The 25,706-nt window shown below is 35.3% G+C and overlaps 1 protein-coding gene across 5 annotated transcripts in view; it reads right to left on the bottom strand.

The window, feature by feature from the left end:
• Positions 1-25,706, bottom strand: part of zc3h18 (zinc finger CCCH-type containing 18) — a 63,329-nt gene that overhangs the window by 2,193 nt on the left and 35,430 nt on the right. For 3 of the 5 annotated variants that reach the window (XM_056478131.1, XM_056478129.1, XM_056478130.1), the window contains exons 10-18: positions 18,162-18,347; positions 14,506-14,637; positions 14,299-14,394; positions 13,835-14,074; positions 7,075-7,185; positions 5,046-5,242; positions 3,145-3,335; positions 2,954-3,053; positions 2,279-2,375 (exon numbers count right to left, since the gene is read on the bottom strand). In XM_056478131.1, coding sequence (XP_056334106.1) covers positions 2,279-2,375; positions 2,954-3,053; positions 3,145-3,335; positions 5,046-5,242; positions 7,075-7,185; positions 13,835-14,074; positions 14,299-14,394; positions 14,506-14,637; positions 18,162-18,347 — 1,350 coding nt within the window. The remainder of the gene's footprint in view (positions 1-2,278; positions 2,376-2,953; positions 3,054-3,144; positions 3,336-5,045; positions 5,243-7,074; positions 7,186-13,834; positions 14,075-14,298; positions 14,395-14,505; positions 14,638-18,161; positions 18,348-25,706) is intronic. The other 2 variants (XM_056478133.1, XM_056478132.1) reach the window with 2 other exon arrangements.

The raw sequence follows: 25,706 nt of genomic DNA on the forward strand, positions 1-25,706 counted from the left end.
ATTTATGGATGTTTATTCATTAATATTTTGTCATTTTATTTTATTATATTACAGTTCCTGTTTATTAACATTTAACAGCAGTTTTAGTAAAAATTTCAAAATAAGATTGTGCTTTTTATTTAAAAAAAAAAAAAAAGGTCTCACTTAATATTAAGTTACCTTAACTAATATTTACTTACACTCAAATGAATCATATGTTACAATGTACTTATGGTGTAAGTGAAAGTTTTTATATTGTACTTATGCTGGATTAAATATCTGAGTGCATTACAGCTTTAGTAATATTTGTAATCACGTTTATAATTACACTGTTGACTATCCCTTACATCTTAACCCACACTTAAACCCAACCATACCACCAAACCTGACCCTAAAATGACCAGTATCCCACCTCAAGAGCACCAGAAGTGTTCTGTAATACATTATGAACACATGAAGCACATTGTACTTATATTCTGAAGTACACAGTAGTTAGTGTCACTTAATATAAAGTGGAACTAAAATATATTATTATATTAAAGTTATATGGCAATATATCAACACAGATTACATAAATATTAGAATATTATAATTATAAATTAAGATATCAATTAACTAATGGAAATCGCCACATACCTGAAGGGAAATTCAGATCAGTGTGACTGAATTTCAGTCCACAGATTAGACTTTATAAAATCACATCGTTCTTTTAGCCAGAAAATAACTGTCATCTGACTGAGCTCGGTTTCTCCAAAGAATTTTTTTCTCATTATTATTATTATTTTTTTGTGTTAGAAGGAGTTTGGATCGTCTTTGGCTCGTTTTATCTACTGAATGCGACTGAAACCTTCTGAATCAGTGCTGCTGACTCATTGAAACAGCACTTTACATAGTCAGTACAGTAGTTAATAGCAGAATCAGATTGGTTTCATAACTAACAATAGTAGTCATCAATCACAACAAAATGAAGGCAAAAAGAAGTTGAATAAAATGCTGCTTTAATTATAGTAAAAGATTGTATAGAGTGCTGTAAAAATTAGCATGATGTGACCTGACTGATTTATTTGGAGTCTTCGATACATTCACACTGCTGTCATATATATTTTTTGAGAGACAAAACAGAGTGCAGAAGATCTTCAGCCATTTATCAAAGCATCACTCTCAGCAGCCTGGGTGCCACTGGGATGTTTGCTAATAGTACAGTGTAAAAACATCCTAATTAACAGTTTCCTGTATTTTGTAATTCATGGGTGTTTTCCAATTGTTAACACTTTGAAAATTCATTATGAGACCTTGATCTCTGAAGTTTAATAAAATGTCTCAGTTGGTCATGTAAATTAATTGGTAACAAGAAAAGATTAAAACAAGTTTTTGGCCCGTTTTGTGTGTGTTTTTGTTGTGACACACAGACACACACCTAGACACAAAGACACACACACACCTGAAGTCAAAATGATTAGCCCTCCTGTGAATTTTTTTTTCTTTTTTAAATATTTCCCAAATGATGTTTAACAAAGCAAGGAAATTTTTACAGTATTCCCTATAATATTGTTTCTTCTGGTGAAAGTCGTGTTTCGGCTAGGATAGCAGTTTGTAATCTTTTAAAAATCATTTTAAGGTCAATAGTATTAGCCCCCTTATGTGTTTTTTTGTCTACAGGACTAACCATCGTTATACAATGACTTGCCTACCCTAACCTGCCCAGTTAACCGAATTAACCCAGTTAATGAATGATCTCACTTGTTTGCTGTAGGTGTCGATCTGAAGCTGAAGCAGCAGAATAGTGGAACAACAAACAGGGACAATAAACAAATAAAAGCAGAGGAACCCATGTTGGAGGAGTGCACACACTCTGATAAAACCCCCCAACCGAATTAACCGAATTAACCCAGTTGAGCCTTTAACTGTCACTTTAAACTGTATAGAAGTGTCTTGAAAAATATCAAGTAAAATATTATCTACAGTAATCAACAATAAAGGAAATCAGTTATTAAAACTATTATGTTTAGAAATGTGTTGATTTCTGCCAACTTTGGGGGCGAGGGGGGGGGGATATACAGGGGGGGCTAATAATTCAGACTTTAACTGTAAAACTACTAAATTGTTAATGAATCACTTTGGTTAAGTATATAAATGCTTAACACAATCTTTGAATCACAAATATTTTTAGTAATTTCAATTTTTTTAGGCTTAAAAAATAATAATAAGATAAACACTTTGCTTGAAGTGTATTTAGGCCTTAAAAGTGTGATGGCTGAAAAGAACAGAGGCAGTGGGTAAAAAAAGAGACAGTGTGTACCTTTCTCCTTGTGGCGGCATCGGGCGAGGACCCTGGCCTTTGGGCCGCTCCATTCTAGGAGATATCGGGGGCCGTCCAGGCATTCTCCTGTCTCGACCTACAGAGAGTTCATAAAGAAATGCTTTAACAAATAGTGCAAAGTAATCCTCTGATTGCATTTCTGGACTTCTGTTGTGGCAAGAGAATAACCACAATCAGATATTTGAAGGGGGTTTCTAATGGGCATTAAAGCTGCAATTAAACAAAACAGATTAATTAAACAGATATATTGAATAAAATAATATATTAGCCACCAAACATATTTACAAATTGAAAGATAATATAATTAAAGCAAAATATTGCAAAAAGAAATTACAACCTACAAAATTTCAACTCAATTTTCCCATTATTTTGCTTCTCTTGATTTTTCCTCCTTTTAAAATTTGTATTTAATATTTTTCTATAACATATAAATTTGGGTGTACTAGTTTTTGGACTGTTATCGTAAGTTATTTTGTTAGATAAGCTCCAGACCTACAGAGAGTTCATAAAGTAATGCTTTAGCAAATACTGCGAAGTAATCCTCTGATTGCATTTCTGGATTTCTGTTGTGGCAAGAGATGAATCACAATCAGATATCAGACTTCTGAAGGGGTTTTCTAATGTACATTAAAGCTGCCACGTGGTGTTGCTTACCTCCATCAGGTGACATCGCCATCCTCTTGCGGAGAGGCGAAGGGGGTCGCTCTTTATCAGAAGGAAAGTACCTTTTCCTATTGCTCCTGTCTGTTTGCTGCTGGTCAAAGAGGAATAAAGAGGTCACTGAACCATCGTGCACTTCTGCGCAGCTCCATGGCCGTGACATTTATGCGTTTTCACCCATTTACCTTGTTGAGCAGGGTGAGCTTGATGTCCTTATGAGAGCCGTATCCTCCTGGAGGACCCATGGGCGGTGGATGCATTGGGTGACCTCGGTTTCCAGATCTAGGCATGTCAGAACTGGCTTTGGGTGGGAGACCGGATGGGTCCACTCTCTTCCGCTCATCTTTAAAAGGCTCGTCTTTCTTTGGTGGTTTACCTGTAAGAGTAACAAGTGTGATTATTTAAACTATTATGGCCCATTTTGAGGGATGTAAACAATAACGATGGTCTTAATGTATTTCCTGTATTACATTTTTAATTTTCATAGCTTCAGTTAATGGCAACAAGTTAATGTTGCCGATAATGGCAACAAGGAGGAAATGTTCATGGGCCAGTGACATTGCCACGGTCTATAATATTGATTTCTTTGGATCATTTATTTTCAGGGTCACACTTGTCAATGGTTCATTAGTTTACTAGCATTAACTAAGTGTGAATATTCTTGTAAAGCACTTATTAATTATCGACCAACATTAACGATTGCCTTATTAATATCCAAAATTGTACAAGTTATCATTAGCATTAGTTAACTACTGTGTAACAAAAATAAATACTGTAATATATGTATAACTAATTGTTTGTTCATGTTGGTGAACACATAAGTAATAGACCATTATTTTAAAGTGTTTTCATTTTGATTTTAGTATTTTTGAACTTTTCTTTTATTATAATTTTTTCTCTCATACTAAGCATTTATTGATGTTTAATCATTTCATGTTTAAACTTAATTTTATTACATTATTATTAGTGTTTGTTAACATTTAATTAATGCTGAGCAAAAATTAGACACGATTAATTGCATCTAAAATAAAGGTTTGCTATATGTGTGTGTGTACTGTGCATAATTATGTATATATAAATACACATACGCATGCTTATATTTGAGAAAATGTTTATTTATATATATATTTTTTTTATATATATATATATATATATATTTTTTTTTTTTTATATATATATATATATATATATATATATATATATATATATATATATGTATATGATATAAATTATATATAAATTAAAATTTCTATGTTACAATTTTTGTATAGTTTTGTTCTTGTTTCTATGTATGAGTATCACATATACTTAATAAATATATATATAATACACATATACACTATGTATACACATATATAATGTCAAAAAAAATTATTTTGAGTGCGATTAATCTTTGCATAGCACTAGATTTAATGCAAGTTTATGTTTTAATTCTAGTATAATTTTAATCAATTTTTTATGTGCTTTTTAAAATGTATTTTTTAAATATTATAGCATTATAATTTGATTATACACAGCTCTCAGCATAATTGAATACACCCCATTTTGAAAATGATTATTTTTATCAATTTTTTTCAGTGAATATAGGCAATGTATTTTGGTGCATTTAAGGAAAACAGATTTATTAAACAGATATATTTAATAAAATAATATTTTAGTCAACAAACATATTTAGAAATTGAAAGATAATACGATTAAATTCAAGCAAAATATTGCAAAAAAAAATTACAGCCTACAAAATTTCTAAAATTATTATTTTTTTTGCTTTTCTTGATTTTTCCTTTTTAAAATTTGTATTTAATATTTTTCTATAACATATACATTTGGGTGTACTAGTTTTTGGACTGCTATCGCAAGTTATTTTGTTAGATAAGCTCCAGATTTGGCTTTAGTACTGACTAATCTAATGTACATGCACAAATATAATATAGTGTAGCTTCCTATTAGAAATATAAATTTAAAAGATAGATTTGTGATGGCTGTACTTATATATGCTGACCACTGTAACTATTTTCACATTTGTAATGTTTACATACTCAAGTTTACTCAATTGCCTAACAAATGTGAAGCCACTGAGCACCAGTACCTCTCTCTTTGTTGGGGCCCCTTTCCCGTGGAGGGCCTCTGTCCTTGCGGGGATGTCCTGGGGTGGGCGAGCGGGAGCTGGCAGAGGACACTGGACTGGCCAAATCAGCATACATGTCATCAGAGTCGGCACTCCTGACCGAACTACTGCTGGAGGAGGCGGAGGAGACAGACGACACACTGCTGACCGACAGAGACCTGCCAAACAGAACATTCAATAGACAACATGTAAACTGATGGCGTGTCTTGGTTCACTATTCGATCTGATATTTGATTCGATTCAATGAATATGGATTTAATACAAATGCTATCTATTATCAGTGAAAAGTATTTTAATGCATGAGTACATAAAAAAAGAACAGAAAAAGTGTCAAAAAATGGGCACAATTAAATAAAATTTGACCTAAATTTCTTTTACTTTTTCTATTCTGTTTGGTTATGAGCACCTGCCTTTCTATACATTCAAACAAAAAACCCCTGTCTATTTCAGATACATGGAATAATAAGTTCACACGACTGTGAAGCTCTTTGGATGTATGGCCATACACAATAAACGTGCTATATACATACACATTACATTGCATAAAATACACTGTAGGGGTTTTTCAAAGCCTCCCATATTATTATTCATATATATATATATATATATATATATATATATATAAATAAGGGCTGGGTAATTTGAAGCGTTAGTTGAAATGCATTAAGGCGTTAAGTAATTAAGGCAGACAACTATTTTATTGCGCATTAATGCAGTATATATTATTTTAAAGTCCATTGATCACTGGTTCTGACTACACACACATATACAAACAATGGGTCACAGGTGGGGTGTCAAACACTGGTGTGAAATGGATGTCATCATGCATCTCAACCAATGATAGAACCTAATGCTGGCTTCACACCAAACGTGTCGCATCGTGACACTCACAGGATGTTTTTCACTTCAAGCAAATAAAAAATGTATTCATGGTCCAGCACTAATTTGAAGTGAGTATTGTCAAGCATGGTTAATCAAAATTGGTCCTCCGCTCTAGTGCAGTGGTTCTCAACCACATTCCTGGACGACTACCCGCACTGCATCTTTTAGATGTCTCCTTTGTCTGTCGAACCTATTTCAGTTCTCTCAGTCTCTGCTAATGAGCTGATGATCTGAATCAGGTGTGTTTGTTTAAAGAGACAAGGAAATGTGGTCCTCTAAGAACATGGTTGAGAAACACTGCTCTAGAGCACACACAAGTAAGAAGTGAGAGGGCGCACAAACAGTGAGCATACAACTGGAGCAGTGGGCAGCTATTGATTCCAGCACCCGAGGACCATTTAGGTGCTAGGTGCCTAACTTAAGTGCACCTCAGATGGCTATCGAAGGTATCACACCCAATCTTCAATCACACCCACTTCTGGTATCACACCCAATCCTGCCGATTATGGTCTAACCCCCTAACCATTAGGCCACACCTGCCCCATAATACATATAAATTAGTGCTGGACAACAACTCATATTTTTTATTAGCTTGAAGTGAAAAAAATTCCTTGAAATTCCTCAGTCACATGGGCAGCGTCTGAAATCGCCTACTACTCAAGATGGCACTATGTTTCAATTAGAATTTACTACACGACCGTTAGAAATGTACGTTTTATACAGTATGATTGGAGTTCGGATGTACTACATCCACCATTTGTCATTATCAGATGACCTACACACATCTGTTGTGCTGTTTTACTCCCATTCATGAATTTACCTGCGGTGCATCATGGGATAGCATAGCATTCATAGGATGTGCACTTCAGAATCTCGCCGGAAGTAGTAGCTCATCCAGGTATATCACACCTACTGTTTTTCAAATACTATGAATTCGGACATACTGTTTTTAGAGTACTGTATAGTATGAAAGTGTGTAATTTTGGATGCAGCCATGGAATATAGGCAGAAAAAAAAAAAACTATTTGCAGCTTTTGAGAATCAAATCTGCCGCTTAAAAATGACTTTTTTGGAACAGCCCTAGTTGGGACACTGTGGTGTGTCATACCTAGACTTGTGGGATCCGGACCGGGAGGCTGAGGCAGAGGAGGAACGAGATCTTGAGCGTGAGCTGGAGCCAGAATAACTGCTGCCACTTACACTGCCGCTCACCGTTCGCCTGCAGGAGAAACAGACAGAAACCCAGTAAAAACATCAGCCACGCACTGGAGATAGTAGTATAGTTAGTTACTATTTAACTAGTGTACAAGCATATTTAAGTGTACAAGCATGCACTAGTGATACTAGTACAGTGAAGTTCAAGAACAAATGACTGCTTCTTACAGGCTACAGATTTGGTTTAGTGAAGAAGATTTAGTTATAGAATGAGCTCATATGAACTCGAGGAGTGAATTGATCAATCTGATCCTGAAGATTTCAAATGAGCTCATGTTCATTTTTATGATCCAGACCACAGATGAGTTCTGTAGTCATTCAAAAATATTCAAGTGTAAAATCCAAAGCAAAGGGAAGCATCTGTGTCACATTCTTCTGCGTCACCACACACAATGTTCCTCTTTACAAAAAAAAAAAACTGCACAAAATAACGCATTAAACGGAAGCTAGTAATTAAAATGTATACCGAGAAAGTAGAACAAAAAAAAAAGACAACATGAACTATAAGCTTGTATTACATTTAGCATATGAACTACCTTTTCATCTGTGCTCAAAGGGATTTTTTTCATTCAAATACTAATCACTAATCTTTTCCCTCAAATTTGATTTTCCCCTTATTTTCTTAATAGTATCATTTTCCTGGATTCTGCTTGCTCAGTTTTTCTCTGTCATTACTATTAATACTGAAACATGTAAAATAAGTACATAATTCTTTAGAAATGAAGTTAATTACTACTATTTGGAGTAATATTTTGCTGAATGCAGGAACATTACAGCAGTGTACACTTATCACAATTTCATGAAGTTAAACCAAACTTGTATTGTGAAGATGCTTCAGTTACTGTGTGAAAACGCTGAGCTTTTTTCTTATATAAACTAATAAAATGGCTTTTAAAGTAACTTTCAGAGCAGCTACGGAGATCATGCATTCGTGTCCTCCTCATACAGAGATATCAGTTATTGAAACCACCAAAAGCATCATGCATGCTTAAATAAGTATTTTTAGCAAACAAAACTGCATCATTGATTAACACCGACACGCAGAACATTCAGTTCATATTTAAATAGGTATTGTATGATTATTCACAGACCTCACAGTTCTCGTTGCAATTCCAGCAGGTGTACATTCCTCCCTTTATTTTACTCATTGAAAAATTGGCATGTTCTGTAAAGCCTCATTCACACTACGAGCGACTCGCAGCAGCAAAGGGACAAGCGACCGTTCATTTCAACGGAGAGTGAGCAAGTTCCGACAACCTCCGTCTATGCGAGCGACAGTGACCATTGGTGACCAGGTGGCCGTGTCGAGCGATGAGTTGAGAATCCTTCAACTTTATGCAAACGGATAGCAACTTTCTTGAGAGGCAGCCAACAGGAGCATCAGTAGAGCTCACGTAATCCTCTTTCAGCTCATTCAGTATTCTCTGGTTGTATTCTCCGTGCTGTAGACCTAAACAAACCTGCGTTTGCAGCAGGTCGCCACCCAGAGCGACAGATGGCTACAAAGTCGCTGCTAGTGTGAATAAGGCATGACATTAACTGACAAACATTCTGCAAATCTCTTCACGTTTTCCACACTGCATTGCAACCACATGTGTGTTCATGCAACTCTGGTAAACACAAAATCTTTGACTACAAAAAAACAAAAAAAAAACATGTCAGATGACATGCTTCAATGATAGAGAAAGTACAAAGAGCTGGCAGTCCTTCTGTGAAAACCTAAACACTAAAGCACACATCCAAATCCCTGCCTATGAAAACAGTCATGAAGTGTGTTTTCTTATTTTATTTCTTTTGTTAAGCTGTTGAAAATTGTACCCTGCTGCTTTAGAAAGATGATGAAACATTACACATTTTCATAAGCTTTCAGCATTTAAAATATTAGGCAAAAATATGACTCTAAACTAGACTTTTCATTTCAGTCAGTTAGCCTGAGGGCTTCCGGTTAATTGACATCCCATACAAAATCACTGCATTGAAGATCTGATTTCTTTAATAAACATAGATCTTTACTGCCTGGCTGAGATATGATATAAGTGGAGTGTATCAGACCAAACAAGAAGCACTGCATTAAATGAAATTTTCCACACCATGCTTTTAAAATATGGAAATTAATTTTACCCTTGTATTTTGAATGGATTTTCTGCGCTGGCCTGTTCCTAATGACGGCATCTGCATTTAAACGGTCTACAATCTCTTTTTACTGTTTAAAAACCAAAAGGATGCTTAAGTCTATTTAACTGATTATATTTGGATTACATTACAACATCGACGCTGTAAAAGGACCCTTATAAAATTAAAAAGTCATATAAAGCTTTTACCAGAAGTTCATCATTGGCTGAAAAACACCAGCTCTGCATATAGCCCATTCATAATGGATTCATATCAGTAGTACTTATGTTTATAGACATAGCATCACCATTGGTTGTAACATGGCTTATAAACATTAAATGGTAACACTTTAAAATAATGATAAATAAGTTAATTTATTATTTATTAATATTTATTAATTTATTAATAATCATAGTTCAACATTTACTAATGCAAATCCAAAGTACTTGTTGACATTACTTATTGCACAAGAAAAAAAAAATCTTTATTTTTATTAACTAACAATACCAAAGATGAAAAAATACTCTAATAGATGTATTGTTCATTACTTGTTAACGTTAGTAAATACACTAATAACTATGGCTGCACAATTATGACAAATCATAATGGTTGATTATTCCATTAAAACTATAATTGCGATTATTAATTTTGATTATTACAATGTACATTTATTTTTATTTTCATTTAGTATTAAATAGCTTTTTTAACCATTGTTTGAAGCAATTGCATGTCATTATATCATATATAAAAATAACAATAAACAATCAAGGCTTTCCTTATTGCTACAAATGTCAATGTTACATTAGTTTAGTTCCTTAAAAAGCATGAAAAATATGCATGAAATTGAATAAAATAATCAAATGTAATATACTGTACATAAACTTCACTGTATAAACTAAAATAAACAAGAGCAGGGAGTGATTTCATTGTCATTCATTTATTTTCTTTTTGGCTTAGTCCCTTTATTAAACCGGGGTCGTCACAGCGGAATGAACCGCCAACTTATTTAGCATATGTTTCACGCAGCGGATGCCTTGTGGGGTAAACCGGAGCACCCGGAGGAAACCCACGTGAACACGGTGATTTCATTCTCTTTTGTATATTTACAATAAAAACTGTAAAAGTTTTCATGGTCCATGAATACATCTCTAATAACTCAATTCAGCAAATGTCCACAACGTCATTCAAGTAAGGCTCATTTGCCACAAAGTATATACTAAATGTTTGTATCTTGACTTAAAATGATTTATGCATCTAAATCAACCGCAGGATTAATTTCAAATCATGTTTTTTTTTTTGGGACTGTAATCTTTCATAAAAATGTGCTCCTTTGTGCGCAATCAGACTTAAACCCACACAAAAAAGAAAAAAGAAAGATCTTTTAGATATGGCAAGTTAACAACAACCCACAACACCAAAACCACAGAGCAACAACCTCCTCCAAGTTTTGCATGGGCAAGTACCAGCAACACTGCCAGATGTTCCTGAACAGCATCTGGCTGAAAGCCAATGACATAACGACAGCTATGATAAAGATGACAAGTCACAAAACCCTCTTTGTGCCGAAGCATTAGGAGCAACCAGTGGGACAGGAGATTTTCCTGAACGCCCACACAGGGCATTCCACATCCACAGTGAAACCTCACTCTCACTGCTGCAGGTCACAGAGCTGTAACACAAGCTTCCCTGTACTGGAAAGAGGATTTCTAGACACACACACAGACGTATTCAGTGTTGAGCCTAGACACTGGTCAGTGGGTAATGGTTCCTATGCAAATCCACTCTAAACATAAATGTCAAATCAACCGCAAAAAGAAGGAGAGAAAAAAAAAACAACAACAACACAGGCATACTATCAAGCAATGAACAAAAAGTCCAGCTCTTATGGTGATGCAATACTTTAACTCGAGAAAAATTTGCTGTGTATCACTTAATATGTGAGTCACTGCACCTCTCCCTCTCCTTATTCTTTTAGAAAAACTAACTAAAACAACGAATAAAAAACACTTCATAAGTCCATCAAATAAATCACCATGACATGCAAAATAACCAAAGCAATAATCATATGTAAAGACCTAGAATAGTTTAAATTAGCTTCTACAATTATATCACTAATTACAATTACACACATGCCTTACTGTAAATAAATATTCGACTGTTCTGTAGAAGTCAATTCAGAGAAGCAAAGTAACTATTTGTGGTTAAAGTAACCAATTTTTCAACTAAAGTGACACTTTCAAAAACATGACAATATACAGTACACAAGGTTTTCATTTTAGGTAAAACATTTGATAGAATTCTATCTTAACTAGTTTACATTTACTAACATGTCAGATCACATGCTCCAATGATAGAGAAAGTACAAAGAGCTGGCAGTCCTTCTGTGAAAAACTAAACACTTTCTTGCTAAAGCACACATCCAAATTCCTGCCTATGAAAACAGTCATGAAGTGTGTTTTCTTATTTTATTTCTTTTGTTAAACTGTTGAAAATTGTACCCTGCTGCTTTAGAAAGATGATGAAACATTTCACCTTTTCATAAGCTTTCAGCATTTAAAAATATTAGCCAAAAATATGAATCTAAACTGCTTCCGGTTAATTGTCATCCCATACAAAATCACTGCATTGAAGACCTGATTTCTTTAAAAAACATAGATCTTTACTGCCTGGCTGAGATATGATATAAGTGGAGGGTATCAGACCAAACAAAAAGCACTGCATTAAATGACATTTTTCCACACCATGCCTTTAAAATATGGAAATTAATTTTTCCCTTGTATTTCGAATGGAATTTCTGCACTGGCCTGTTTCTAATGACAGCATCTGCATTTAAACGGTCTACAATCTCTTTTTACTGTTTAATAAACCAAAAGGATGCTTAAGTCCATCTAACTGATTATATTTGGATTAACTAAAAGAACGAATAAAAAACACTTCATAAGTCCATCAAATAAATCACCATGACATGCAAAAATAACAAAAGCAATAATCATATGTAAAGACCTAGAACAGTTTAAATTAGCTTCTACAATTATATCACTAATTACAATTACACACATGCCTTACTGTAAATAAATATTCGACTGTTCTGTAGAAGTCAATTCAGAGAAGCAAAGTAACTATTTGTGGTTAAAGTAACCAATTTTTCAACTAAAGCGACACTTTCAAAAACATGACAATATACAGTACACAAGGTTTTCATTTTAAGTAAAACATTTGATAGAATTCTATCTTAACTAGTTTACATTTACTATTAAGATGATGAATTAAAACAGTTTTAAATGTGCAGTAGGTGATACTGATTAAAGTAAATGATCTAAATGTATTTATATGTATTTATATGTATTTACATATTGTGGTTAAGGCATAAGGCTAAAAAATTTTCCTCCAATTAAAATTTGTTAGGTCGATAATTCCCATAATTCTGATAAGTAGCCCAAACTGTCTGTAATCAAAAGCAGATTTATATATCTACACACCATATTCACACAGACAGATCCGCCGTTTGTGTGTGCAAATGCGTTGCGTTCACACAAAAGAGTGACAGCGGTAAAAACAAATGCTCAATCAAAACCTTTTAAAATCTTGAATCAATATTGGAGTTACTTTTGCCTGCTGGAGAAAAGATGACACCATGGCTGAAGTATTACTTTTAAAACTATTTTAATCCCCCAAAGCTGATGTAGATTTTGTTGAATCATTATATGCACAGAAGTGTTGTTCAGTAACTGAATTCTTGATGTGACTATTTTCAGTTTCATAAGGGACGTTTTACAGCATCGATAATGTAGATTTTTATTTAGTTTAACAACAAAACATCAGTAAACAGCACTATTCCGCCTAGCCTGCTTTACTGAGGTGAAGTTGGTTTTAAATTCACATTGGTTCATTTTTGACACGCTCTCTATTGTTTACCGTGCTACTCTGAATATTGGGTCTGAAATAGCATGCAAGTATGGCTTAGTAATAAGTGTAATTCCTGCATCTTGCTGGCCGAGCACTAATAAGCATACAGTAGTCGCTTTAGGACAAAGCGCGTGAGAGAGCGAGACCAGCAATCCTTGCATGCATGAAATACTGCACATTGTGACAAGTTTTGCTTGCTACACAACTGAAAACGTGCTAGATATAATTCAGTTTATTTTTTCAGAATTGTAGTATTATAAAGTAATATGACGTTTTCTAACTGGCGAATGACAGGATCTAGTGGGTATCTGTCATCTTTAATGTGTGTGTTCGTGACTTCAGGAGGTGTGGCTTTGGACGGCAGGGGAGTGATTTTGTTTCAAATATATTATGCTAACTAGTAAGCATTTAGGCAGATCACCTGCTGTACCTTTAATATAGCTCAAAGGAAACTATTGCACGTTTGACTCGAATGTAAAAGAGTTTAGCTTCCATTGTCTATGTGTCAGAGATTTCAAGCCTTTTCAGACGTAGTAATTACAACATTAATGATGTAATTAGTCATTATTTGCTTTGTTTAAAGCAACCTACCAAGTACAGTGATAGTTAGTGGCAGAACATAAGGCAAGCTGTACCTGCGAGGTGGGTTGTGCTGCTGTCGTTCTTTCTTGCGCCCTTCTCTCATATTGGGAGGTTCTCTGGGCTCTCGGGGTCCAGGAGGTCTTCCGGGTGGACGGGGGTTAGTGGGTTTTACTGCCTCTGTAATTGGCTTGGGTGGTTTTGCTGGCTGTTCAGGCAGCGATGGGCTGGGCATAATTTTTGGAGGCCCTTTGTCCCTGCGAGGAGGTGGCAGAGCACCAGGCTTCAACGGAGGGCTGAATAAAAATATGCAATTTCGTGCACATGCAGTGAGTGAATGGCAGGAACAGATTTGACAAATATAGCTAGAAATAAACAAATATAGCTTCTAAACTAGTTCCAAACCACATTATACATGTTTTAAATCACATTTGACCAATTTAGTCAAAATCTTACCTCAAACTTTGTAGTGTATATATAGCAAAAATATTTTAAGCGCGCTACAAAAAAGTGCATTTACCCTTTTACTGCACCAGGAGGCTGTTCAGCTTTGTTCTTGTTAGCATTTCTTTGTGCCGAGGGGCTCGGAGAGGGTGAAGAAGAAAATGATCCCGATCTAGACAATGAAAAATAAAGCTTTTATTAAGAGCAAACATTCACAGTAAAAGCTCTGGGAGTCATAATAAATTAGCATGACTAATTATTGAAGTAAACTGTGTTGTCTTACCTAGAGCGGCTCCCGCTGAAGGAGCTGTGCTGAGAAGAGTGGCTTGAGTAGGAACTCATTGAAGAGGACCGTGAACGAGATCGGGAACGGGAAGAGCCAGAACCCGTGAATGATGAGGACCGGGATGAAGACCTGAAATATTAGAGAAAGCATTAACTAAAAACATCACACTATAGATTAAAAGGAGGGCTTACGCAAAAATAAACAAACACATCAATAATTCACTCAACCCTCATGTTATACCAATACTGACTAGCTTTCTTTAGTGAATAATGCTTCTGATTTCGTCTATATACACAAGTCAATGGTGCCCAAAAAACACTGCATCTAACTGACTTTCATTGTATAGCAAAAAAATTCACATGCTAAATATTTGGTGCTACATTTAGTTAGAAATGTCAAAACTGGTAAAACAAAATAAAACAAAAAATAGAAGTATATAGTGTGGATGAAATTCAAACATGCTACATCTGCCATTTGGTTTAGACATGAATGGAAAATCTGATGCATATAATAAACAAAAAGTGAGATCCTTCAAAAGTTTCATAGTCACCATCTAATTGGTTGAATTCTACATGATTTACGTGAGCTGTAGTTTTACATTCTTTACGGTCCACCTGGAAACAAAGCGATCGTGACGGCAAACCACCACATATAGAACAAAAAGCCATGTCACAATTACAAGACCGTCAACTAAACAATGGGTTTTCAGAAGTTGTCCCTGGTCAATAAAACACGCAAAGGAATCCAGTCCTTCTGCTGACAATATGAAGGTCAAGCTACACAAGACTGTGACCTACGTATTACCCAGGTGTCGTTTCCCCCCTGAGGCCAACATTTTTTTTAAAGTTGTTTCAATAGGAGCTCTGCATGCTTGCTGTTTTTTTCCAGGTGCTGTAAGTGGAAGAATGTTCAACTTTGAGCAAACATAGCACACGTCAATGTCCTTTTTGACCCTGCGGTGTACTCTAATTACAGTGGACTTTGATTGCTTTCTATTGTCCGAGGTGTCAGCCAAACTTAATCATTGTCACTAAAGTGCCTAAGGATCAGCGCTTAAGCTTTTTTAGTTGTCTTTTTTTACCAACACTCTTATTTTCGGCAGATTTATTCAAAATATATAATACAATTTTCTGGCCAAACACAATCTAAAGCTATCAATACATTTTTTACATTAAAAAAGGTAATCTGACATACTTTACCAGAGCTATTGGGGATGTTTTCATCCACTCTGGGGTGATTTTGAGGTATAATTTAGAGACCTTTGCACACTTGCCTTGATATGTTTGAGTAACTAAAAAAATGAGCACCTCAGCTCTGAGAACATGGTAAACATAATAAGTGTATTTATGCTTGTACAGTATAATTAGCTGTTTTAGTCCATATAAATGCCGGAAACCTTTTTTTCCCCAAGCCCATCTATAGGGTTAATGGTTAGTGATGTTCCGATCAGGATTTTTCCAGCCGATGTCGAGTTCTGATTTCTTGTCATGGTGATCGAAATGATGGAAGAAAAATACAACACGTCTCAATGAAGAAAAAGTTTGGAGTGCAAATTTGATGCATAAGAAGTTAAAATGCAAACCTATAAATCCATTACTCCTTTCCTAAAAGAAAATAGACCTATAAACTACTGTTTATTTCAACAAATATATTACAATAAGTTAAATTATTATATATAATAAAGTAAAAAAAAAAGTTTTATGTTTTTCTTTATTTTCAGCTCTTGTATATAAAAAGGCCTAAATACAAGTGTTTTTGCAAGGCCATTCAAATATCTTGCTCATCTCTAACTACTTATAGCAGCAGAATGATCGCAGCTCCGGACAGCTGCTGTGTTGGGAGCGCAGAGATTGCTCACGCCCGCACACATTATTTACCTCTTCACGTGTTGTAGCTTTGCTGATGAGCACATGTTCGACTTGCTCTGTGTGTAAACTCATAAACACTTTGGCGAGTACAGAACGAGTCATGAAATGTGATTATTGGCCGATACCGATCTCCGGCAAATCGATTGGTGCATCTCTATTAATGGTGCTAACTGATGATCAACTGTAAAAATTACCAATTTTACCTCTTCCCAACAGGGAAAAACCACCAACAAACAAGAATGCATGATTACACTGTGTCAAGGCTTTGTCATTATAATGGAAGACAATGGGGTCAAAAACAGCCACTAATGGCCCGTTTCCACTGAGTGGTACGGTACAGTTGGGTTCAGTATGCTTTTATGGCCGTTTCCACAGTCAAAAGGTACCTTAAAGCGAAAAGTACTGTACCACTTTTTGGTTACCCTCTGCAAAGGGTGCCTAGCAGGACTAAAGGGTACCAAAAGGCAGAGCTAAACCGGCATTTTTACATCGTAATACTATACGCATATAATAACAAGCCACGGTTGACCCGAGCTCAAACAAACCTTGTCGTTGTCTTGATGTACAGCCACAAAGCCAAGAAGAACAAAATCTGCCTTGTCCTGTTTTTATTTTACGACCCCGTCTAAAAGTGCGAGAGGTTTCACTTTCTCCAGGGAGCTCACGATCGCTCGTGTGCGTATCTATATGTGAAATAATGAACTTCTTGAGCTGATGATAATAGCGTGTGCGTGATTATTAAAGCGCTTCTGACGTCCGATCCTTTCACAAATGGACAAACACGCGAGTGACCAGTGAAAAAACAAAGGAGAAGCCGGAGAAAACAAATGAGCAAATGATTCTTTCACCAACCTAAAACATGAACAAACAGCTATGTTTAATTATTATCATCATCATCGCCTTTTGGACTATTATGAACAGGGGATTACTTTTTAACAGAGGTTACGTGCTGGTGAAGATTAAAGATGCATATGAGAAGTTTGCTCTGACTGGGCTATATGTTGTGTGTTGTTTTTGAACTCAAATAAGGACTAAATGTACGCTGTGTGTAGTTTATCTGTAATTAGTAACGGAGACTCGGATAATCGGAGATTGTAAGGGTCTGTATGTGTTCATATACGTTGTATTTACTTGATTTATATAATTTTATTAAGTTACAGTAGTCTATTTCACATCGTTATTGATCTGCAGTTATAATCAAATCATGTTCACAGAAAAGCTAGTAATGAACATTTATACACAAGTATTTATCTGCATGAAGCATCTGTTTTGTGAGAAGTACTTCTTGTATGACTTGTGAACGACAAGTCCAGCTTTACTTTGAGTGAGATTTCCTCAAACAAGAAGGACGTGGACTGAAACTTTCTGTCATACACCGTGACCATCAAAAGGGTACCCTTGGTACCCTTTAGGCAGTGAAACACAAGGCTGATAAAGGTGACCCATACTGTACCAGTCAGTGGAAACGGGCCATAACATAACAAAAGGGTATTCAATTTTAACAATACACAAGGGTTAACTAAATTCTATCTACTTTTTCTTAGATAAAAAAAACGTGGGCTGCTTTAACTAACTGTGAACTGCAATTAGCGATGTCAAAAGCACAGATTATGTTACCAGTCAGTACTGTAAATTAAAAAATGGCCATTTCCTGCTTACATACGTGCAGTTTGTTAAGCACCACTAAATGGCAATTGTGCTCACATGCTCAACAGATATGACTGGGATTGCGTCAAAAAGATTTTACCAATGTCGTTCTCAGTAGTTCAATGGCACGTGTCTTACCTAGATGAATTGGAAAGGGAAACTGATGATCCGGAGGGCCTGTGTCGCCTACGGCCACGCGGAGGAGAGCCCATGAGGCCAGCTCGTCTTCTAGGAGACTTAGACCGGCACCAGGGGTCGTTCCATTCATCTGGCCTCTTGGTCACCGAGAGCATGTCCTTCTTAGGTGGTGGCTCCATTGGCCCTCTGTAGGGAATAGCAGAAAAAGAGAATTTCGATAATGCATTCTATAACATGTCTTTCTTTGGCAAACATCTCAGTCCTTTAACATTACAAACAACTGCCATTCTTAGAATGAAAACCAAATGTTTGCTATTAGCAGGCTGATTTTTTACATTCTCTGTCAAATAAATAAGCTGCGTTATTGAAATGGTAAAGTCAGTATAGATTTGATGCCACGTGAGTCTTCCTTAAACAAGAAAATACCTGTTCATTTCCTGAAAAACAATAGAAACCCCCAAAAAATCTGCATGCTAAACGCTGTTATCAGATATCTTCATATAAACACTACTGTGCTATGTTAATATTCAGTGCCATACGTTACAGATCAAGTGATCATGGTGAGGCTGATTTGCTATACTGGAATTTTTGACATTTAACTTCTAGTAAAATGACAGCAAATTGTAATGCATTGAAGCAAGGTTTACGGTTGCAGCAGGGTATCCACTTCTCCCTTTAGAAGCAATCTTTTCATCAGGAAGCTTAATCTGCCAAAAACTTCTCATAAGTGTCAAATGTCTCTTCTGTCATTGGTTCGTGAGCATGTCTTATGCAAGTCTTTGTAACCAAAAGTATGCATGACTTTCCCTATTATTCCGACCAAACATACTTGTAAATCTTAATCAGTCAGCTGATAGTCACAGACAATTCCTTTTCTCTCTTGGTGTTTTTAGGAAAGTTTTCACAAGTTGATCTCAAACTTCAAGGCTCTTTTAATAGATTACAACTGATTGGCTGTGACAAGCCCTATATTTTTTGTCAGCTGTCACATGTCATAAATGAAGAGCACAATTTGTCATAGGACTGCATAGCTTAACTGTTTGCTTTGTGGAAAAATGAAAGCAGTTCAACAGCACCATTTTTAATCAGTACTATCAATCTCAGTGTTTCCCATACATAGCCTTTACTTGAGCAGGGCGGCCCAAGTATATTAACGGCCGTCCAAGTATATTTGGTGACATTTATTTTTTTATTATCGTCATCATCCTTTCACACTTTCCTGTATCCGTCCAATAGCCAAACATCCATGATCGATAACTAGTGGAAAACGTCCTCTCGCCCTACATGTTGCGTTTGCGCATGACAATCTCAAGTGCTCTGTAGAGACCCACAGACATGCGCTTTTTGGGACTTAAAAATGCGTCCGTACGGGATTTCTAAATCTCCTAAAATTTCAGACATTCAGCTTTTGGTTTCGCTTTCTAAGCCATCGTCATTTTTATTTAAAGCCTGATTTTCTTTCGTGCACAGCCGCAAGAGAAACATTATATAATTAATACTTTTAATAAATAGAGTCATTTAGATTAGAGGAGACGAAATTAAATCTAAACTGGCTGCAAAATATATGTACACAAGCGTTAGAAATGGTTAGCTCATTTGCCTGATTCAAATAATCTACACTTTGTATTGCATTAATAGATTTTTATTATATGTTGTCATTCCTTTATATCTTTTTTTTAATTTGATGATATTGATTTATTACATATTTTATACATATGTAACATGCTTTGGCAATACTGTACAAAATGTCAGCAGCAGATTTTACCCTGTCAGGGGGTGCATATGGCTCCTGGATAGAATAAAAGTAAAACAAATAGTGGATTTTTTTTCTTTATTTCAACAGTCTTTAAAAAAAAACTTTAACCCATTGAAAAGAAACCGTTTATAATAAATAAAAATATTGTTAAAAAAAATCCCTTTGTCACATGTAGGTAACCATGTGCTGTGGGTAAAAGTACTGCAAGTATATTTCAAACCTGTGAGAAACACTGAATCAGATATGGCACCTAAAACCTAAACACTTTAATGGTAACTGGTGTAAAAATGGTGATGAAAAACACTGGCACCTTGGTGAACATCTTAATCTAACTAAATTTGCCTTGACTGTAATTCACTCTCTGTGCTGCTTCTATATAAAGATAAAGAGCAGAGACTGCACAGCAAGTCTAAGATTTAATGTCCAATGTTCCTACATTAAGTTGTGTGAATATGCACTTTAGAAAAATTCAACTCTGTTTATACCACCTACAGTAATATGACTCTGGATTTATAATTCTGAGCCTAGTTTGATCAGTTTGAATTCGAAGGCAGGATATATCACAAATATCACAATATTTTTCCAGGAAAATCATGATACTTTTAAATGTTTTGTTGTATTATTAACATCAAATGGACAGTAATATATTTTTACAGATTAGGGACATCATCAGAGTGAGAAATTGATAATTATAAATTTTGGGTTGAATTATCATTTAATGACAAGCTGAAAAATGTTGAGTCTATTAGTCTGCTGGCCCTTTAAAGTCCCCATGAACTGGAAGCTGCAACCATTTTTTTTCTTCTATATTGTGACAGTTCCTAGAGAAACAGAATATTAAATAAGAAAATAGTGGGTCTGGCTTGTTTCTATTTTTTGTTAAATGGATGTAGTAAAGCAGAAAAGGGTTTGGGGAGAGATAATACAACCTTATGACCTTACGTGCTTAATCTGCTCAGGTGTGCATGTGTGGAGGAAAAAAAAAAAGAACAGCCAGATTTGCCATTAATGTTTAACTGGCAAGGTGTTTAAACAAATAAAACTAACACGTTAAGTTCCATGACTAATTCTATGACTGAGTTTATATTGGATGTGAATTTCTGGCACGTTGTAAAACAGTTATATTGAGACAGAGGTGCCAGTATTGCAACAGGCACAATAATACTACAATATTTTTTCAAAAGCAGATTGTGGAGAAACTATCCAAAATCATCATATTGGCACTACAAGTTTGAACAGTATTGTGTTTGAATGTGTTATAGTCCATTTTTATTGTCTAAAATCTCTATCGGGGGTCTTTAACTTTTTTAAAAATGGGTAAAACAAATAGCGATTATATTATATTAGCCATATCTGCCACATTTACGCCAAATTGGTATTGGTATGTTTAGCAGCCCAAGGATAACATAAATAAATATACAATGTATTTTTTATCTATAAAACAATAATAAAACCTTTTTATGCATTAAATAGGTAAGTTGCTATCAAATTGATTTTAATCACTTAAGGAATTGAGATTGCAATTCAGCAAAATCTCCAATTCTCATGCACATCTTGTCAGGGAAGAGGTGCTCTGTCATGACTAGTACATCGCATACAAAGGCCAAACAGCATTCGCGTGGAAACTGCAAATATACTGCTAAAAAGAGACTTTGAAAAGGAGTTAGGGAAAAAGAAAGGAAAATAAAAACAACAAAAAAAAAAAAAAAAAAACTGTATTTTCACATGCTTTAAGATTGTAGTTCACAAATAATCTATGCAAACAGCTGTCCATCCGCTGAGTGGTTCTCAGATTTCATCATTGTGTTTTTATTCTTTATGTATATTTTGACTACATTTTATGTGTATTTTTACATTACATTTTATGTATTGTATTTATATAAATTATAATTGTATTTATTGTAAATTCTTTCTAAAAACTCTACTTTTTGTATTAATAATACGTTAGGCACCTAGAGTCTGAAAGTGACGTAATTTCGATTTTCTGTATGTCCTGTACATGTGGTTGACTTGACAATAAAGCTGACTTTGACTTTGAACTTTCGTTTGTCATAACAAAATTTGAACCAGGTAATTTTTTTTCCGCTTTTTGGATCTGAAAAAGCGTTTTGAGAGGTGTTTTGACAGTTCAGAGCCAGCGTACAAGCAAAAAGTTAAATACAGAATGTCATCATTTGAGCTAAAGCTAACTATATGACAAACACAGTGCATTTAAAAAAAGACAGAATGTGGTGGACAGTTGAAAACTCATGTATGCTGGGATTTAGTGACTGGCGCACTTCTGCCCTGCTGTTGTTTTTTTTAACATACTAACATACGTTTATAATAGAAAGCTTAATGCCTCATGGTCAGTTTCGGTTCATTGCTTCGATACGTCAACACGGCCGCCATCTATTTTATTGTCTAAAATTTTGGACTTCAGTGCGCAAAGACCTTTACTCAGTGTAGTAAACGCTGTACAATTTGAAAGCAGCTGCTGGAGATTTATAGCTGATTACAGAGCCGGCTTTACTGCCAAAATAAGGGATGTGCACAATTATTCGATTAATCGAACGCATCAGCAACGATCGAGCATGAAAACGATGATCGATTGGCTCTAAAATTAAATTTCTTCATTCTTTTTGATTGGTTATGTTAGTATTTGGGCGGTAGTTTGATATTTGATTGGTTACGGCTGCAACTTACGCTCCTGCAACTTCTGTGCCTGCAAAGCGCGTTTTTTCCCCCCATAGCCGGTCTAATTGTAAATAGACTTCGCACTCGGCTTTCATCGGAGCATGGAGCAATATAGAAAAAGGTAAGTTATAGTTTTAAAAACGGATCCAAAATAGTCATGGAAATAATAAGGCACAAATTGAAGGGGATAGTACTGTAAAATAACTTTTTTTCTGCGGGGCTTCAGTTGCCGCGTTTTAAAGCGCCCTGTAACAGGAGAACCGCATCCACTACTTTCTGGTTGGCATGTAGTTCAAACTCACATGCATTTTGTGTAGATAAACACAATTTGTAATATAACATTTTCTTATTGTGTCTCTCGGCTTTATTACTAATTTTATTTACAATGCGTCATGTAGAAAACCTACACGTCTCACGTCTGTGGCAGTTCTAGTTAAAATGGCACCCTGGGCGAACCACCTGCTTTTAGAAATGTACTTATAAATAAATAATGATAATAATTATTATTAATTATTATTAATTAATATTATTCTAAATATATAATAACAGAAATCAATCTTACATGTAGCCTAACTGGAAAAATTTAAAGACAAAACTGGAGTGATGTGCTAAGATCGCTTAAGAAATCTTTTGCTTGAATATATAATTCAATACAATAAAAAAATATATATATATATTATGTAATTATCTGTTGTCTTAGACTCGAATCATGGATGACAATTAATGTTAAGTCTTATCTCCCTGATCCATCATCTCTCCTTTCTGCTTCATAGCCATATAGTCAAAATAAGATCATCATCATTAAAACTTTAGTTTTGTCGACTTGCAAAGCTTGCTGTGTGCCGACACCTCTGCATAAAAGCTACTCCGGTTTCACAGTACATAAGTGGCGTGTATTTTATCGGCGTGCGTGTGTGTGTGTGTGAGGCGTGTGGGAATGGTTTTCTGCGTGCATGATTTCGGCTGGCAGTGCGCACGGCATTTTTTAAAGACTCAAGCGAACAGTGCCGCGTTTGATTTGAGCTGAATATGAAACACTTTGAAGAGCTTTGTCTGAAACAGAATGACTGTACAGACATCTTTTTGACCCGTGATCATAGAGATAACCTTATGATCAATAATTCTTGGCTACAAATTGCAAAAGCCGTGGGAAAGGAGAAAGTTTTTGTTAAAAGGTTTGGAAAAACCTTAAAGATAAGTTTGGTAAAACCAAAGGAGGCCATGGCAAAAGTGGACACCCAGATACACAATTACAGAAATATGTTTTTTCACAATTCATTGTTTAACACTGATTTATATATTTTTAGATTTTCTGCGCGCGATTTTAGTTTGCTTTCACCACCGTTGTTTTGGTTGCGCATAGAAAATAACAAACTTGCGCATGCAAAATACACCAAATGTAAGAGGCCTCTAACGTCTAACGGATTACTACTTTAAATTAATACACTTGCATAAAGTAAATCGTATCTCAAAGCTTTCACTTGCCCATGCCTAAATACGCCACTGCTCACACTTCTTTAAATGTTTACTGTGTTAACCAATATTAATGGTGATTTTTAATAACCCAACAGCTTTGATTTAATTGTTTTCTGAATCCTGTCATAGTTTTATCAACACCATTTTTAACAGGGCTTTAGGGCTTTAATTGTCGCTATGATGCACACACGCCCCGCCCGGCCTCTTGCTTAAGCCCCACCACCGATTAATAGTTTGGTCAAACCTGTGGATAAATTGAAATGAAGAATGGTCAGAAATGGCCACCCCCAGCCAAAATGCATATAAAGGAAAGAAAAAAAAAAAGATTAAAAAGCAGCCTAATAAGCATATTTTTCCAATGAGCCCGAGTTGCAGATATCAGACTGACACCCCATGAGCAGTTACTCAATATTTAATGACACAGATCAAACTTGAGGCCACAAAGACATCTTTAGCCTTTAGTGTAATTCATTTTGTCAAGGAAATGTAGTGGCCTATTAATTCTATACTAATAAAATAATAGCCACTTTCCTTAATATGCAATTCACCTTTTCTCTGAGTAATACTAAATTAACTGTCATGTCTGAGCTGCACTTGGCCGCCATTCAACCACCATACCAGAAAACACAGATAACATAAATGAAATGGAGACACCACCTCATATTTCCCACACAGTTCCTGTTCTGCAGAGTTAGTAAACAGTTGTTTCCGGCAACTTGATGCCTAGTTTACAATCTTAAGTTTGTTTATTCCCCCAAAAGGATTTCCCCAGCATTTGAGCTTCATGAGGTGATCATCATTAATAATATTTAGAAATCATGCCGCAATTTTTGTTTGTTGCTTGCTCCCTAATTATCACTTATATGTGAATTTCTCTGGATATTTATTAATTGAGCTCTTCTAAATCAGACTTATTTTCTCAGAAAAGGTGGAAAAAGTTTCTCATTCCGTTCTGGCAGATTAATCTTGTCAAGTACATAAAACTAGCAGCAATGCCTAACCTGTTGAACCTCCAGTAACCATATGGGCACGTTTCATTTCTCTGGACATTCCAGTTCAAACGCAGTTTTCAGCAGCAGTTAAAAGCGTGGGAGTTTTTGAAAGAGTTGCTCATTAATCCTCAGCTTAATTAAACATTGTTACATTACGCTATTAGTTCAACTAAGGACATTCCACATGATGTACACTAAAGTATGCCTTGAAATGACTAACGTGATTTAGCTGGAATGTCCTTTCGGGTGATGTCAAAGTAAACAAACTTGAGACTAAGTATTGCAGGGTATCTAAAAATAGAACAGACTGAGCTATTTTTAGATGTAGAATCTGAGCTCATTTACAATTTCCTGTTTGCAGGAAAAAAAGGAAGCACATCATTCTGTGAAGAAAGTGCATGCAGATGTGCAACACGGCAATTCCCCAGTCTAAAAAAGAAGAAAAAAAAAAAAAAGAGAGTATGTGTTTTGATTATTTGAACAAACAATTTTTTAACATCTCAAAGCATGCTATCAGATTTAAGGTCGTGTTTTTTGAATATTCAGTTTTACATTTAGAAAGAAGTCTAAAATAGCCTGTAAAAGCATTTCAATGAAAACTCCTAATAAGAATAAATGCATTAAATAATCCATACGACAGAAGTT

Source organism: Danio aesculapii, chromosome 18 (genome assembly GCF_903798145.1).
Source record: "Danio aesculapii chromosome 18, fDanAes4.1, whole genome shotgun sequence".
NCBI lineage: Eukaryota > Metazoa > Chordata > Actinopteri > Cypriniformes > Danionidae > Danio > Danio aesculapii.